The 17,367-nt window shown below is 39.5% G+C and overlaps 1 protein-coding gene and 1 long non-coding RNA gene across 8 annotated transcripts in view; one reads left to right on the top strand and one right to left on the bottom strand.

Annotated features, from left to right (window-relative positions):
* LOC107836018 (uncharacterized) overlaps positions 1–17,367 on the top strand; it is a 577,303-nt gene that overhangs the window by 328,634 nt on the left and 231,302 nt on the right. The window lies entirely within an intron of this gene.
* Positions 1–17,367, bottom strand: part of LOC103136852 (protocadherin-1-like) — a 211,408-nt gene that overhangs the window by 75,287 nt on the left and 118,754 nt on the right. For 4 of the 7 annotated variants that reach the window (XM_007550288.2, XM_007550287.2, XM_016670573.1 and 1 more), the window contains one exon: positions 16,577–16,796. In XM_007550288.2, coding sequence (XP_007550350.1) covers positions 16,577–16,796 — 220 coding nt within the window. Of the gene's footprint in view, positions 1–16,566; positions 16,797–17,367 lie in introns of those variants that run through there. The other 3 variants (XM_016670576.1, XM_016670574.1, XM_016670578.1) reach the window with 2 other exon arrangements.

Consider the following 17,367-nt stretch of genomic DNA (forward strand, 5'->3'; position numbering starts at 1 on the left):
AAAACAAAACAAAACAAAACAACAAAACTTAGAGGCAACTCTCCTTAAAAAGCGTCTTTCTGGAAGGACAAACACTGAGTTTCTACCTCCGACCTTCTATTTAACGCCAGTACTTTTAAGTCAGGCCGAGCAGTGCCATTCATCAATCAGGCAGAATGTTGAGCGGCAGCTCGGAAAATGCCCGAGCAAGTTCCTTGTTCCTCCATTAATGAGAAACAATATGGAGAGAGCGGGTTCAGTGTGTGATTTGCCTCTAAGCTGCTCATTAATTACTGAAAGCATTAATCTGTGGGACCTAATAGGTGATCAGGGGGCTGTAACATGGAGCAGTAGGATGTGACCAATGCTCACCTTAAGCTCTATGAGCCAAGCGCCCAACTCTACCTGCCCAGTACTGAGAGAGATGTTTTTAGTTAGACGGCTAATCGACTGAACCGATCGCTGAGGTGTGGGCTGGAACATAGCAGAGAACATTTACTTTAATGCTCTAATTAAATTTGTGTTTAAACTGGACACTTTAAACCTTCTGCTACTTACTGGGTGGAATTTTTTTTATTGTCCGGACAATGTGTTTTACCTGCTTTCCCTTTCTTTGGTGCAGAATGAGAACATATGCTTCTTTAGTGCATAGAGACCCTGGTAAAGCCGGAATTGCCGTCTACTCTTGTGTGCTTATAGAAAGTATTCCTAGCCCAGTAGTTTATGTTTAGATGTCCCTGAGAAAGTTGCAGGCGTCACAGTTATTCTCTTCAAAACTGCATAATCTTTGCTTGGTCACTTCTTGTGTTGCTTCAAGTGCTTCATCACATTTATGTTGCTTTCCCAGCCAGCATGCCTAGGTGGGACCCATATGGGGGAAAAGGAGGGCAGACCATATGGGTCCCATATGGGTTTGTCTGCGCGTTCCACGATGGCCCCATATGGGTTTGCCCGTGTAGGGCCAGAGCCCACATGGGCCCTACATGGGCCCTATATGGTGGTGGCTCACATGGGTTTGTCCATTTAGGGCCCCTGGCCCTACACGGGCAAACCCATGTGGGGCCATCATGGAACCCGCGGACAAACCCATATGGGACCCATATGGTCTGCCCTCCTTTCCCCCCACATGGGTCCCACCTAGGCATGCTGGCTGGGTTTTCTACACAAAAGGGTTTCTTACTTTTCACTAAAGTTGTTTATGCAAGTTCCTTGACATAGAAAAAGACATAAAACAAAACAAAAAAAATGCTGAAGTCTTTATGATGTGTCCTCTAGTCCCCTACGTGACTTTACCTTTTGCTGGTAACACTTTCTTTCCTTTAATTTTTAAGAAATTAACGCAAAAAGTTTCTTACTGTTGTTTCTGACTGATGCAACAATGATGATGTTTGTATACAGCAGAGAAGTGATGGCCAGATCCTAATACCGGTGGCTGTCTCTCTGTTGCCATGGTGATCCATCCCTGCTGAGGGTCTCGGCAGGACATCAGGAAAACATAGTGAGACACACCGGGGAGTCTGCAAAGCGTGTGCACCTGTTTACCTGACGCACTCTGCTCCATTAGCCCTCTGACATCCCCTCACCACACAAACACACTTTTGCACACCTCTAGTCAGCCTCTCCTCATTAGTTCCCATGATGCAACGCTAACCTGGCAACCGGACTTGTGGCTACCTCCCCTGCTGCTTCCATGCTCTCATTGGATAAGTTCCCAGGGGTCACGGCCCATGGCTGCCCAATCTTACCCCCCGCCGACCCACCATCTGTCCTGGAGCTGCCAGTGAGGAGCGGGCACGGCCCACCGGGAACAGCTGCCGGCGCTAACGGAGGTGGCTAACCGGAGCCAGGACGCGGCAGGAGGCGGCTTTAGCAGAGCTGCTTTTAGCTCGCCCGACGCTGAAGCGGGCGGTAGCTTCCTGTTCAGAGCGGACGTTCGAGCAGCGACTTTGATCGCTGAGATAATCTGATGCGAGTTCCTATGATTAAACTGAAATCAGGGGAACTCTGACCATTATTTGGAAATTACATGGTAAAGTCATTAAAAAAAGTATGTTCCCTCTGGCATTTTTATCATGTTAAAAACTTCCATTCATTCCATGTAACAAACCAATGTAAACTAGTACAAGCTGGTGAAATGGAGAAAAAAAAAAAAAAAAAAAAACTTTTAAAAATGTTTAGCAAATTAGAAATCTTAGAAGGCTTCACTAATATTCAGCACCAGCTGAACGGATACTTTGCACAACAACTGTATTACTGGGTTTCTACTAGCTTTTTTTTTTTTTGTCTGTTTGTTTTTTTTACATTCTTCTTTGCAAGAACGATTAAGCTCAGTCAAATTGGTTGGAAATGTTCCGTGAAAAGTAACTTTCATGTCAAGCCATTGACTTTTTTTCTTGGATTTGGTTCTGGACTGACTAAAGCATTCTGACGCACAAATAAGCTTTGATCTAAACCACTGGAAATTAAAACTTGGAAAACTTTTTTTTTTTTTCTTTTAAATCTCTGGCTGCATGTTTAGAAAACAATTAAAACTTTCTCATATGTCTGAAAAGTATCTTCTGCAATATATGTTTCATCCACAACGTTCCATAAGGAAAATCAGGAATGATGTCCAAAACAGGGTAAAGGAGAATAAATTTATCTACAAAGAAGAAGAAGTAGCTTCAAGAAGTATTTTCATATTGGTTTTCCTAAAATTCTTTATTTAAATGTATCTCAACAACAGGCCAATCTGCTTTGTGGAAGCACATCACTCTGGTCATGAAAATCAGTTTATGCTACATTGATGTGCATTGTGTGCATTGTATTGTTACATGTAGCACTGCAATCATGCAATACTTTGTATCTGTCTAGTCTAAATAAAATATCAGTAATACAAAAAATATGAAAAAAAACAAACAAAAAAAACAAGAATATGAATACTTTTGCTCTGTATAAAGTTGAGAAAAGTCAGGTGGGACAACATGCTGACATGTCACGTTGAAGGGTTTTTACAACTTTATCCATTAAAATCACTTATTTGGTCAATAAATTTGACACATCTCTTATATTTGTGAAAACTCACATCTTGTGTTCAGAGGAGCCACATTTGCTGAGTAACCTTTAACACCTGGAGAAGTGAATCCATGCCTCTGTGGGATTTTTCCCTCTTTCACTCAGCAGGAAGCTCTTTTAGATTTCAAGTGCTTTTATATTTCATGCCAATAACGAAAACTGGAGCTGACAGAAAGGACAGTTTGACAGTTTATTCCAGCAGCAGTTTAAGAGCAGAGAAGGCAAACTCTGAAAAGAATACAGACCAGCTCGCTGCGCTGAATATTCATGAAGATAGTAATGCATGTGGCCTCTATTAAAGGTTACATGTCTGGAAATAAACTAATAACGGAGGGGGACTTTTGAAGAGTTCACCTTTAGAAAACAGAACCGTATTATTCATTTGAGGCTCACTGTTCAGTGTTATCTAAGTGATAAGGACAGAGTTATGGTGTGCTCAATAAACTTGACAGAAGAAGAAGCAAAGAAGCAGTTTTTTTTTTTGTTTTTTTTGTAGTATTCAAGCAGTTTTACTCACAAGCACAACATTAAACAAACTGATTTCTGCAAAAATTACATTAATCAAATCCAAACATGAACAGGTGAATAAATTAACAATGTCTCTTTTTTTTATCAATATTATAACTGATTTTTTTCAAAAGAATTTTTTGTAAGTTTCTGAATGACCTCTATGATGTGGAAAGAGTTTCATCAGAACTTCTTCAATAGCATCAAAGCCTTCAAAGTCCTCTCGGATTGAACAAATGTTTCCTGCAACCATACTCCCAGTGATTGGATGTGAACTCAAACGGTGGGAAGCAATCTTAACCCAGAGCGGAAAGATGAATAGAATGTTATACATCTTTATTACTACTCGCTCTAACAAAGGCGTTGTTCCAATCTTTTGTTTTTACAGCAACTCCATCTGTGTTACAGCCTTCACTTATGATCATGAGAAACAGAACTGGGTCTGCAATTTAAGTCCTTGAGTTGAAACTGATGACCTTGCATCGCCGAGTTCGAGAACTTCCACTCCGGCACTTACATTTCCTCTAAACTCAAACAAAACAGTTTAGGGGGTTTGGGAATTTGATCCGAATTTCTACTTCCCCACTTCCTCGGGTTTTTCGGGTCCAACCCATTGGAAACAGGCACAGCTAGAATACTGCAAAGAGTAATCATAGTCATGTACTAGTTCTGACCTGACCATTTATAAATACTGTTATAAATGAAAACCCCATTAAAAAGTATGCTGTGTATTGGATTTTTTTATGGATTTAGAGAATATCTAATTAAGATTATGGATAAATGCCTTGATGTAGAGGGTGGTAATGAGTACTCCATACATTTTATGTTGAATTTTTTACAGTTTCATCCATCAGTGAACTAGTAGAACATTTTTAATCTCGTCTTTCACAATCAAATGTTGTTATATTGAATCATTCTTTGTAAAGATACGTTTACTTTACAGGCTGGCTCATAAGGTATATCTCTTTTGGTTTAGGAACGACTTGGTATCCTTGAGAGACACCAAACAAAGTTGGTAACAACAGAGAATTATGTGTACCTGCATACGCAATGAAACAGTCGATAATACAAGGTAAGTTAATGGATAAACGGACAGACAGATGGGTGGATATATTGTTACACTGATGGATGAATAGACAAATGTCAGACAGATTGATAAACATTGTATGGATTTATGGATGGATGAGTTACAGTTGGAACCTTGTTAAGGAGCTTCTCAAACCTAAAACAAATAAAATAAAATACCTCCAGCAGTTTTAAATTTGACAAAGCAAAGTCCTAGGTTTCAGAGTTCCTACACTCACAAACACACGCACACACACACATGTGGACACACTCTCACTATCTATATCTCAGTGTAACAAAATAATCCAATCATGGACTCACAACAGCATCTGTGCGCTGCAGTGCTCAGCTCCAATGCCACTGTACATCAGTCGAATCCTGGCCGGGCTTCGATTTACAGCTACTGCCAAACACACAAGTGCACACGGGCGCGCACACACACACACACACACACACAACTTCTGTAGTGTGCAGCGGCCACCACAGATAAGCTCAAATAAACAACAGAGCTAGAAAAATAAATCCACCTCCCTTCTCTCTTTCTGTCTCCCAGCGGATGGGAGAGGGCATCCAAAGAACACCGCCTGTTACTATAAAGCTTCTTGACATCGCATTCACTAACACACAAACACACACACACTGATACAAATAGGAAACAGAGAGGGAGGTATGGTTCCACAGGGAGGAATCACCTCTTCTATCGTTCTACAAACTCCTTTTATCTGCTGGCTAATGAGGAGCACACACAAACACAAAAACACACACTTAAGAAGCCTCATGCATGCACACACCTCCTCAGGACCGAGGTTTCATCAGAGTGTCTCTCAGCGAGTGTCCCACTTCTAAAAGGACCACTGCTTACATCGTTATGTAATGTTTTGGTTGAGGATAGTAGATGCGTGCGCAAGCGTGTGTCTGTGTGTGTGTTAAGCTCAGAAAACCTTTGAACACTCAGCCTCTTTCCTCAGCATGACGTGTTGTAACACTACAGGCTCTAATGAGTGTGTTCATGTAGAGAAGCTGTATATGTGTGTCCAACAGCATCTCTATTATTAGTCAGTAAAGAGCATTTCTGCAGAGCAAGCGGTTGCCAGAAAAGTGGATGAGCTGCGCTGAATGCAAGAAAGATTCAGGTAACTTTTGTTTTGTTTAGTTTAGGTGAAGTACACCTCTACATCTCTCAGATGAAATCAACTCAAATAAAACATAATAATAATAATTCTACTCATGTACTGATACTCCTAAACCCACTTCTGCTCCCTTACCTCTGGGATCTCTGGCCTCAACAAAGTAGTATTTGAAGACTGCATTGGCGATTCATAGTCCTCTTGATCAGAAAACAGGATTGGCAAGTTTTTGAGTCTACAAAATCTACTGATATGGTCTCCTAAAAGTTTTTTTTTTTTTTTTTTTTTATTAATGCAGGTTATGTAACTAGTTTTTACTCAACTCTGGTAGTTTTTTTTATTTATTTTCTTAATAATTCCAACAAGGGAAAAAAAAAATGATTGAATTCGCCTATCCATTATTTTTTGTTGATTTTAATTGATGTAACAAGTTCAGAATGTTAGCTTAGCACGTAGCTCAGTGACAGCAGCCAATTTCTCTGCGGTGAACCCAATAGTCCACCCAAATCATGTGTGTCTAGAAAATGGCCAATGACTCATCCAAAAAGCATCCTTATTCTCCTGCAAAGGTGTGATGTTTCTATTCAGAGCTCCACACCCCACCTTTATTTTAAACACTTGCATAGCCACCTCACACATTGTGCTCGTTTCAGCTGATGGTATTCAATACCTTGCTCTTTCAGTCGTGATGCTTAAATTATTCTGGTTGAGGTAGAGACTCACTTCTGATCAAGAGGGGTAGCTCCACTCAATTTGATTTAAATGAACAATTAACTTTAAAAACCAAATAAGATGCAATGAAACCACTTAGAGACTGGACATCTCAAAATTCACGCCAAAAATGCAGAAAACTTTCCCTCACATCTGATGGGCCTTGGGAACTTCAAAACCATTCGTAAAGTTTGCAAGTATGGGAGAGTAATATTTTGGAAAGAAGGTCTTGTCTTGCAGAATGACAACTTTGAACTCAATAAAACAGTGTGTTCCTTTTACAGATCTTACAAATTATTTCCAGAGTTTAATGAGTAACCACACATTATTCACATTTAAGCTGCAAAGATCTTCCAAATTAATTTTTTTATATAAACTTCAAGAATCGCTCACTGCACTAGGATCATCCTAAGAAAAGTATCAACTCATTGAACATTACACAAAGACAACCTGAATACTTTCAATACCTAACAAAACATCCTAATGAACCCTAAAATCATGGATCGTTCCAAAATATCTAAAAATTAAAACCAAAAACTATTCAAAATACCTGTGAACACCCACTCTCATGGCTAAATCCTCTCCAAAGCCAATTAGGTTTGAACTAGACATTCAAGAATCCCATCAGACATTCCCAAAACTTTATCCCCTCCAACTATAAAGAACCCCACACTCACTTGGACACTAATGCCTGTAGGAAAACATTTGAAATTTGCTCAATAAACGGACCAGCGTTTATAAAGGAATACCTTTTATTTTCACAACACAACTTCCAAGGTCATTTTTTTATTATTTCTTTTAAAGTAATTGTTGGTGCTCTGGGATCTATTAGGATCTTTACAGTAGTCTCTAGGCTTCATTAATATTTGACATAACAACCATATTTCCGTTGGCGATCTGCTGGGAGCTGCTGCCTGCTCAGTGCAGCTCGAATTTTCTTTTACTTTGAGAAGATAAAAGTTTACAAATGTGGGAAAAACTAAAAATAATATGCTATTTTCAGGAGAATACGGCTCAGTCCAGGGAGTTTCTGACAGGATAGAGGCGAACTGTTGACCTCCAATCATTACCCACCCGAGAGAAGGCGGTGTAGGAGGAGGAGGAGGAGGAGGGGAAAAAAAAAAGAGGAGGCAAATAGAAAAGCAGGGAATGAGAATCCCGGAGGAGGAATGAGAGCAACTAAAGAGTCACTTGAAGGAGGTTAGAAGGAGATGGAGACAGTGGGAGGCGATCCGCTTCACTGGGAAGAATGCGTGACCTCTTGAACCCTCTCCTTGTCCCATTGGATTTACAAAGTTTAGAGGAACTAGGGTTTGGCTGGGACTACATAAAGAATATGAAGCGTTCCCACATAATTATAAGGACAATAGAAAAAAAGTCACGAATGATCTCTTTGTTTTGTCTTGAATGGAAACAAAAACCATCTGTGTTTTCAGTAACAATTTAGACGGTAGCCAAACTTTTGATAGAGAGTTGGTCACATTTTGAAATCCGCAGGATCAATAAGGTTCTTAGAGCTTAATATGAGACATGAAGATAATTAGATTTACGCTGTAATGCCACATTCCTTTAAATGGGCATTTGCATTTGATTAAAGAATATAAATGTTTGCAAGAAAACATTTCTCTTTAATGGCCTGAAAACTTTTCCAGATCAGAGTAAAATCGCTGCTTCTTTTGGGCATGTTGAGGGTGATTTGTGGAACCCTTTCCTCACAAAGGTGTGCCATGCCTGTTTCTCTGAAATTCGGCCTTTGGACAGACCAAAGACCTGGTGGAGAGATTATGTTTTACCATCTTCACAATTCCTTAGAGCTTAAAAAGTTTTCAATCATTGACTAAAATTTATATCTTTGGGAAAATTTAGGGTGTATTCACAACAAGGAAGTCTTTCAGTCTAATTGTTTGGTCCGGACCAAAAGTGTACTTCTTTTTCAGTTTGTGTGGTTTCCTTCCCATTTTTGCAACCAGACTACAATTTGTAAACAAAGTCAATGACCATTGCTCCGACTAGACAAAAATGGCAGCGAACACAGAACCGGGAAAAAATAAAAAATAAAATAAACTTGAACTGAAATGCAGTAAGCATTTGTGCCGTTATTATAAATGCATTATAACTGCAATAGCACTTTGAATGTCAAGAGAAACAGGCTTTGCGATTTCATTTTATAATTTTGGAACGGTGTCAGCACATGCTCACTGCAATTTGAATGAAACGAGCTGCTCTGCGCCCCCTTGACCCACAACATGCTGCCAGCGGCATCGCTAAGCAGAAAGCAACGGATCAGGTGCGATATCAGTAAAATCAGAACATGCAGTAGTGGCGCTAGCAACATTGAGGGCTGATTCTAACGGTGATGCCCAACAACAAGCAGCTTGTGAAATCCAAAAGGTCATTGGTGCGAATCAAGGCCAGTCTGTATTCACACCAGAAGTGAACGGCACCAGACATGAAAAAAGTGGGTCTTGGTCCAGTTGTTTGGTCCATACCAGAGTTCACTTTGGTATATTCCCACCTGGTCCTGAAATGTGTCAGGTGTAAATACACATTTATAATCTGTCAAATTCTCCCACAGCCAAAGAAAAGAAAAATTAGTCAAAAGCAAAACACGCCTGCAATTCATCCTTACTCCACCCTCAACCATGAACGGGAGTCATTTTCAAAAATAGGCTCATTGTTCATTGTTCATTGGAGGGCAAAACAAAATAAAAAAATAAAAAAATGTTTCATAGTTTTTTTAAAGAATTGAAGCATGGATTGAAGATTTCAAAATATAAAAGCTATTGGAAAGGTCCATGAGCACTTTGTATATTTAAGGTGTAAGGATCAGGCCGCGACAGACATTTCTGACCCCGTACCCAGACTGAAACCTACATGACGAGTCCCCACCGTCCACATCATTCTTCAATCTTTTTCACAAGCAGATGAAATGTTTTTACATTCGAAACGATCCCTCCCTGCGAGGCTCGTCTAACTCACAACACATGTGTCAACAGAAGCAACGCTGAAGCGGCTGACGTCACTCTGCAGGCTGCTCTCATGGCTTTATCAGGAAACCAAACTGGGGGCTGATTAAGAGCCGAGATAGAAAACCTCACTGATGTTCTGCATCTCTCATCCGAGTGTGCTCGGCCGAGTTTGCAGCGGGTTCTAGAGCTCTCAGTCTGATGCAATCAGCAGATAAAAAGCCTACATGTGAGTGAGTGTGTGAGTGAATGCAACCACACACACACACACTCACTCACACACACACACACATTTCGTAAGGCAGCTTGTTATGCAGCAGCTTCTCTTCCTTTTTCGGATCCTTCAATCGTGAATCTATTCACTTTTTTTTCATCTTTTCCTCCAATTTATGAGTAAAACGAAAAAAAAGACAAACAGGCAATCAAATCCCACACACCTCCTCCATTTCTTCCTCCCTCGCATTTTGGTTTTTCTCCTTTTCCCATCTGTCCATTCCTGACAGGAAGTGGGTGCATTAGCCGAGCGAAGACCGGCTGATGGAATTAACTTCCATTATCTGACTGTTTGCAGAATGGAGAGTAGCATAAAAACGCGATGGGATAGGAAGACTGAAGCGATAGCGAGCTATCACCTCACAGAACAAACCACTAAATGTATTTTTCATGTTTGTGTTAGGTTTTTATGTGTCCATGCGGCCGGTTTGGTCAGACAGCGAACCCCGAAGTCTGGAATCCTTTTTTAGACGACAAATCTTATTTAAAGACTGAAACCTGTCTGTCGGTGCTTTACAGCTCTGCTGCCAGCTCTGAGCCCTGCTTTTCCTGCTGAAGATGTAAAACTTTCAAAGAAAGAATGGCTCAGTGATTTTCTGAAACAGCTGAACACTGTGCTTTTTAATCAGGCTTAAGGGCTGGGTTTATACTGAAGTGAATAAAGACACAGTTAGCATATTTCTCAATGTGGGATTGGGTAAAAAAATTATTTAATTATTATTATTTTTATTTTATTTATTTGTAAGTTTTATAGGACGGAACAATGCAAGATGATAAACACATAATGAGGAACAATAATGTTTGTCAAAGAATAATAATATTATTGATCTGTCTTACGGTTCAGGACAAAGTTACTACCAATGAAATATACACAAGTATCTGTAGAGCCTTTAGTCCTTATTTATCTTGTGACACCAAGACATCATGTGACAACCATATCCTGCAATCTCCATATGTCTGGAGTATAGGAGCAAGGCTCCAAGAGAGAATATTTTCACTCTGGAGAGGGCATCCAAGTCTGACCAAAATCTCCCCAAATCTTGGTTTTGCTAAGGTGGGTGCAATTACAGACTGTTCCAAATATAAGTCAGATTGCACATGAAATCTGCAGGCAAACAACAGATGAAACAAGGTTTCATTATTTTAGCCTCACATTGTGGAATAATAAAGGAATAGCTTCATCCAAAGAAAAGTTGAGCTTTGTAACAGATTACCTGAAGTCGAGAACTGAACCTAACACAATGTCCATCCCCAGAAGAGGGATGTGGACAAGATTTAAACTTTTGCAGGGCAGTGTGGAAATCTTACCAAGGTAAGATGTAGCATAATTATCTAACAAAGACTGAATGCTGAAATTAAATCAGGAAGTGCTATAATTTAACCCAAAGTCAGGTGAAAAACATTTACTTGAATACTATTGGTAATTACTATCCAGATCCTTTCATATATTTACTTAGTAAACTGAAATATCTAAGCTGCACATATCGACTTTAAAGATTTTTGTTTTTTGTTTTGAGATTTTAACTTTTTTACAATCTAATATCTTTACTAATCTATGAAATTTTGGGCATATTACTTGAGATTTCCTGTTAAACTCACCTAAAATTATACAATTACCCCTAAAAATATAACTTCTGAAACAGTTTATCTTTTTTTGTAAAACACATTCTAATATATAAATGTAATCTTATCACCATTTATTTTACTTGATCTATTTTTTTTTATTTTTATCGTATATCATTAATGTAGTTGTGTTTAATTAGATCTCCCACCATGCTGTTATTTTTAATGCATTCAGGAATAAAACTACTAATGTTATCTACAAACAAATCAAATAAAATCTTGTAATCAAAATATCTTGCCCATTTCAAGTTGAGTTAGTATACCATGTTGTCATGATCCGTGTTTCTGTGTTGAGTCTCTGTTTCTGCGTTTTCCCCCGTTGATTGCTTCCCAGGTGTGTCTCATTCCTTCATTACCCTCCCTGTGTATTTACTCCCACCTGTTGTCTTTGTCTCTTGTCGGATCCTCGTCGTATGTCATTCGTCTGCTTGCCACCACAGTCGAACTGTAAAGTCCTGTGTTGGTTCAGCTCTCGTTTTGAGTCCACTGTCTTTCAGTTGCTACCGGTAATTAGCTGTGTGCTAATCTTTCTGCCTGATCTGGACTGTTTTGAGCATCTTCATTAAATTCATCATCATCTTCATCACAACCTGGGTCTCTGCGTCTCTCCTCACCACCTCTCAACCACACCGTCCTTGACAAATGTAAGCAAAGATAAAAAAATATATAAATATTATCTGTACTTTCCTTTAGATATTATTCCTGATGCAGAAACAAATAAAAAAACCTAGATTACGGGAAAATATCTGAGGTGAATATCATTTACAATCCAAGCTTTACTCTGATATGAAAAAAAAAAAAGATAGGGAAGGAGCTGGCATTTTTCAAGTACAATGAAATGGCATCATCAGGAATGAGAAGTGATGGAGAGCAAAGTGTATCAGTGGGAGTGTGTTAATCCTCGGTATACAGGCAGTAATCTGTTGACCTCTCAGCTCGTACAAAGCACACATTTCCTTTAGAAAAAAAAAAAAAAACATCTCCAGCCCAAACATGTTTAACCATCAAAGCACAAACTGAAACAACATCGTCGACTCCGAACCTAAAGCTGACCTTAATCCAGTGTGTGAGGAGTCAGCTACTTTCTCCTGGTCTTTATCGCCATCTCTCACACACACACACACACACACACACACACACACGAACACACCGGGTGGCAGTAGCCTGTGGGTGTGCAAGCAGCTGTGAATAATTGTGTTTACAGATGGTATATGTGCGACCTGTGGGTTCAACGACACTTCTCAACCCCTCGAAGAAAGACAGAAGACAGCTGTGACATTTAAAGTGAACGTCTCTCTTTCCCTTCCTCCATCCCTTTCCTTCTCCTCCTCCTCCTCCTCCTCCTTTTATTCCTCCGCCCGCTTCAACTTCGTCACCTCACTTAGTTTAATTGGCATAAGTGTTAACGAGGCGTTCCGAGCCAAAGCGGAACAATAAACAGCAACATAAGTAAGAAAAGATTGGCGAATTGCTGCTTCAAAGTTTAATTTGGTTCCATGATGTAGGTAAATTGGCTGTTTTATTTATACTTCAGGGAATGTCGCTTTAGACACTAAAAGCCACCTGCTAGTGTGCATCATTATCTAAATGTAAAGTTACCATGCAGAACATACAAGTAGCTCTTATTCCTGTCTTGTTTTGATTCATCCTCTTGCAATTCGCTGATTATTGGGATAAATTATGGCTTTTACACTCAAGATGTTCTGTGCTTTAAAGATTTAAATGAGGCGCATCGAATATGCGGCGGAGATGGAGGACTGTGGATGGATCAGTCATAACCATCTCTGAATGGTTTCATATCTGTGCAGCAGTTGCAGAAAAAATCTGGTCAAAAAGATTCAATACAATCTCTCTTCAAAAACCACAGAGCAGAGAGGATTTTTTTTAAGCACACACTTAATTTGTTTTTACTGATCTTGATTGATTTGCAGATAATATCCAACAGTCATATTTAACTGCCTCCCTACGTACCGCATGGCTGGCTCATAAAGCAAGAGTGAGATAAAGGAATTCAGATTCAAGGCATGCAGAGAAACATCGTAATTTCCCGTTAGCTGATATGCAAAAGCGTGAGACAGCTGAACGCTCACATAAATGCTATATCTGTCAATCAGTCAAAATCCATCTGTAAAGCATTTGTCACACAGAAAAGAGTAACAAAAAAGTAGCTTACACCATTTAAAAGGTTAAAAACAGACGATCTCACTTTCACTACGATGTGATCAAAATAAGTCCCGTGTTGATGCTGTTTTTAAATTGAAATAACGGGAATAAATATGATTTTTTTTTTACTGTCTACAATCCTTTTCCTCTTTTTTTCTCAGTAACAGTTCTGTCTTGAAAACAAAACACTGTGTCTCAATGTCAGCATAAATAAGAAAAAAAAACAAATAAGTCAAAACTGAATATTGCTGGCAGCTGAAGTGAAGGAGCAACACAAACTTGGGATGAACCTAAAATGTTCTGGCTAAACTAGATCAGGAAAACATTTTCAGTCTAAAACTCTATATGTTTCACCTTTCTTTCTTCAGTTTGTACAGTTACAATGTCAGATTTACTTTCTAAAGATCTGATCAAATAATTAAATCCTCAATTCACTCAAAGTAACTTCTATATTTGCTTCGTATTATTGCCTGTTCACCTTCACTTCTTCTTTCAGTTCAGATAAACCAATTATAACATTGATTCTCATGAAGTCAGACATAAATTGCTTCAAAGATTTGCTTAGTTCTTTCTTCTATTTTCCTGCCATCTATTTATTCATTCAGTTAATCATAAGGAAGTCCATGTTAAAGTTTTTCCTCAATAGCAAAGACAAGTCGGCCACTTTATTAGGTACACCTGCGCGAATGACTGAATGTGGTGTGAAGCTCTTTGGGGTCCTCTGGACTTGATAAAGTGCTCTGCAAATAGAATCCATTTACCATTTACACCTGCTCAACTGCTTGTTACACAAATGCTGAATTAAGCAATCACTTAGCGGCGGCTCAGTTCAGTGAGGCATCTAGATCGGGGTGAAGACAAACTGCTGAAGTCCAGTCCAAGCATCAGAAGGAAAAAGATCGAAAGTGGCCTTGAATGTGGCGTGCACAAGATAGGCTGGTCTAAGCATTTCAAACTGTGCTGATCTGCTGGGATTTTATGGATAACCATCCTTCTGGTTTCTTAAGAATGGTCTGAACAAGAGAAAATATCAGGGACAAGCGGTTGTGTGGACAAAAATGCTTTACTGGGGACGTAGAAGAAAGGGCAGGCTGGCTGAAGACTAGATGGAGTCAAGCGGTAGATAAATAATCTCTTCTTGCAACCAAAGTGTACAGAATGCCATCTATAAACAGAACACACATCAAATCTGGAAGGACAGGGGATTCAGCGCCAGAGGACCACAATGGGTGCCACTCTTATTAGCTAAGGACAGATGTTTTAGCTTACACAAGGTCATCTAAACTAGATAAAGCAGTTTGAAAACAATCCTGCCTGGTTCAATGAGTCTTGATTTGAGCTATGACATTTAGATAATGTATTTCGAACTAAGCACCCAAGGATCTAACATCTTATTACCTACAATTTTATATGAAACTCAAGCATTTAGGTGCATTATTGTGGTACAAAGGTAGAGGAGATGTTTTCTCAGCTTTGGACCCTGTAGTATCAATTTGCATTTTTTTAAACACCAGAGTGTGGCAGAGTATTTGGAAAGACTTTGTACATCCTTTTAAGACCATATTGCAAACATCATAGGATGCCTATTTTGAGCAAGCTAATACATAAAGCTCAGACCATCTCAAAATGTTTATTTTTTAATATGATAATGAGTTCCATGTACTACATTGCCCTCAGCAGTCACCACATCTCAAACCAATAGAGCACCATTGGGATGTGGTGAAACTGAAGATTTGCATCATAGACTTTAAACAGTCAAATCTGTATGAACTATGTCCTGATAACATGTCAATATGGATCAGAATTCATATTAGGAGTGTAGGTATGTCTTAAATACATTGTTAAATCAATGCAATTTAAAAAAAAGGAGTTCTGAAAGAGAAAGTTTGTCCAAATCAGCAAGTGTACCAAATGAAGTGGTCAGAGAGCTTACATTAAAAAGAAATTATCCAGAGCAAATGAGACTAATTTGACAAAAATAAAAAAATAGAGGACAATAATAAAGAAATTGTATTTGAGTGCCAAACATTTAGCTGTACTAAATTATCAAGTTCATTGCTAGATAAAGAAGTTAAATTTTGAATTAACACAGGGTGGAATTGAGTACTAAAACTGATACAAAAGTTTTGTGGGATACAAAATATGGTTTCTCACCTAAACCATTTTCTGCCAATGCCCATGATTTGTCATTTGTAGTAATCTAATTCATACCCTTACAAAGGGAGACACTCGTAAATTGGAACATTTCTTGTTGCATGTACCTGTTAAATACAGTCATGTAAAAAGATAAATAAATAAATAAAAAAACACATGGGGAATGATGAAATCAGGTGCAAATCCCTAGTTGCTTTGTTCTTTTTGCATCAAAACAATGAAATCAAAAAGTCACCTAATAAGAGTAGTGAACCACAAATCAGTTCACACTTTGTTTCAATAACAAAAAGAAAGAAAAAACAAATTTAAGAGTGTAGCATCAATTCTCCCGTTCTCAGTTTTATTGCTTCTGTCATCTGCTTTAAAAGCTAAAACGCTTCAGTCAGGTTTGCACCTGTGGGGATGCTAGCATCATAGCACCTCTAAATGTGTCAGGAAACTGGATAAGACTGATTTCTCCCCAACCTGTTGGCAGTTTAAACACATTCCAACGTGTTTTCCTGTAACAGACTATGGCAGGCTCAGGAAGTGCTAACCAGTAAAGTCCAGGAGCCATGAGTGCTGCGTATGCGCGTTTCCTGTTAGCCACCCTCTGTGCCTCGGTAAGTGGAGCTGATGGAGGGTTGAACTAAGTATGATTTACATAATTGGGATGTTAATTTGTTAAGCTGTGGGAGTTGATTATGTTGCATATTGATTGTGTTGTGCTGCTGTGAGGTCGCACACCTCTTTAACAAAGGTATACAGTGTGCAGAGCAGGGAATTGTGGGAATTTGATTACATGTACAGTGTTAGTTTTCCTGCTGACAAGGTGAATGTGTGATGAAAAGTGTGTAAACGCACGCCGGTGTGTTTCTAAATCTGTGTATGTGTGTCTGCTCCCCTCAGGGTTGATGAATGAATGAAGGAGGTGAGAAGAGGAAAAGAGGGAGGGGAAACTCCACCTGGTCTTACCGTTCTCCGGGTGTTCCATCTCGCCGATGCTGCCGTCAGGTGTGGTCCTCTCGTAGTGGTCTTCTGGCAGAGCTAGTGGTCCGATCCGGGGGCCCGATGACGACTTGGAGCTGGGGGTCTCCGACTCCTCCAGGCCACTGTCGTAGTAGCTGTGCTGGGACGCATCCTGCAGATCCTGGGCCTGATTGGAGGTGGAGAAGGTTACTCGGCGGTGGGGCAGCTGAAATAAGCAGAAAACAAGAGGCATCAGTGTATTATGTGCTTTTTCACTAAGGCATGCTGTTTTTTATTCAACAAGTTCAGTTTGATTCGAGTTTAGTTTGGGTCTGTGGCTTGAAGCAGTTACATTTCATGCCAATGCCTCCCGCTCGTGTCAAAATGGGAGTTGCTAATGGACAGATGGGTGATTGATTGTTTTATTCCGTCCAGTGTTTTGATTTACAGACCAGTCTGCTAGACACATTGACCTCAGCAGATGCTCTACAGCCAGTAAAATTGATCACTTTAAAAGAACAATTGATAGCGTCTGAAACAATGCCAGCTTATGCTGTGCTTCGTCCAATACACCCCAGTCATTCAGAAGTAGGAAGTTTGCTTAAATTGAACTCAAACCAAATGGCTACTATCTTTTGAAGTCCTGAAGTGGACATAAAATACAAATCTCTCTCTCTCTCTCTCTCTCTCCTTCTCTCTCTCTCTCTCTCCGTCTCTCTCTCTCTCTCTCCCTCTCTCTCTCTCTCTTGATAGATAGATAGATAGATAGATAGATAGATAGATAGATAGATAGATAG

This window comes from Poecilia formosa, unplaced genomic scaffold (genome assembly GCF_000485575.1).
Source record: "Poecilia formosa unplaced genomic scaffold, Poecilia_formosa-5.1.2 Scaffold35, whole genome shotgun sequence".
Lineage (NCBI taxonomy): Eukaryota > Metazoa > Chordata > Actinopteri > Cyprinodontiformes > Poeciliidae > Poecilia > Poecilia formosa.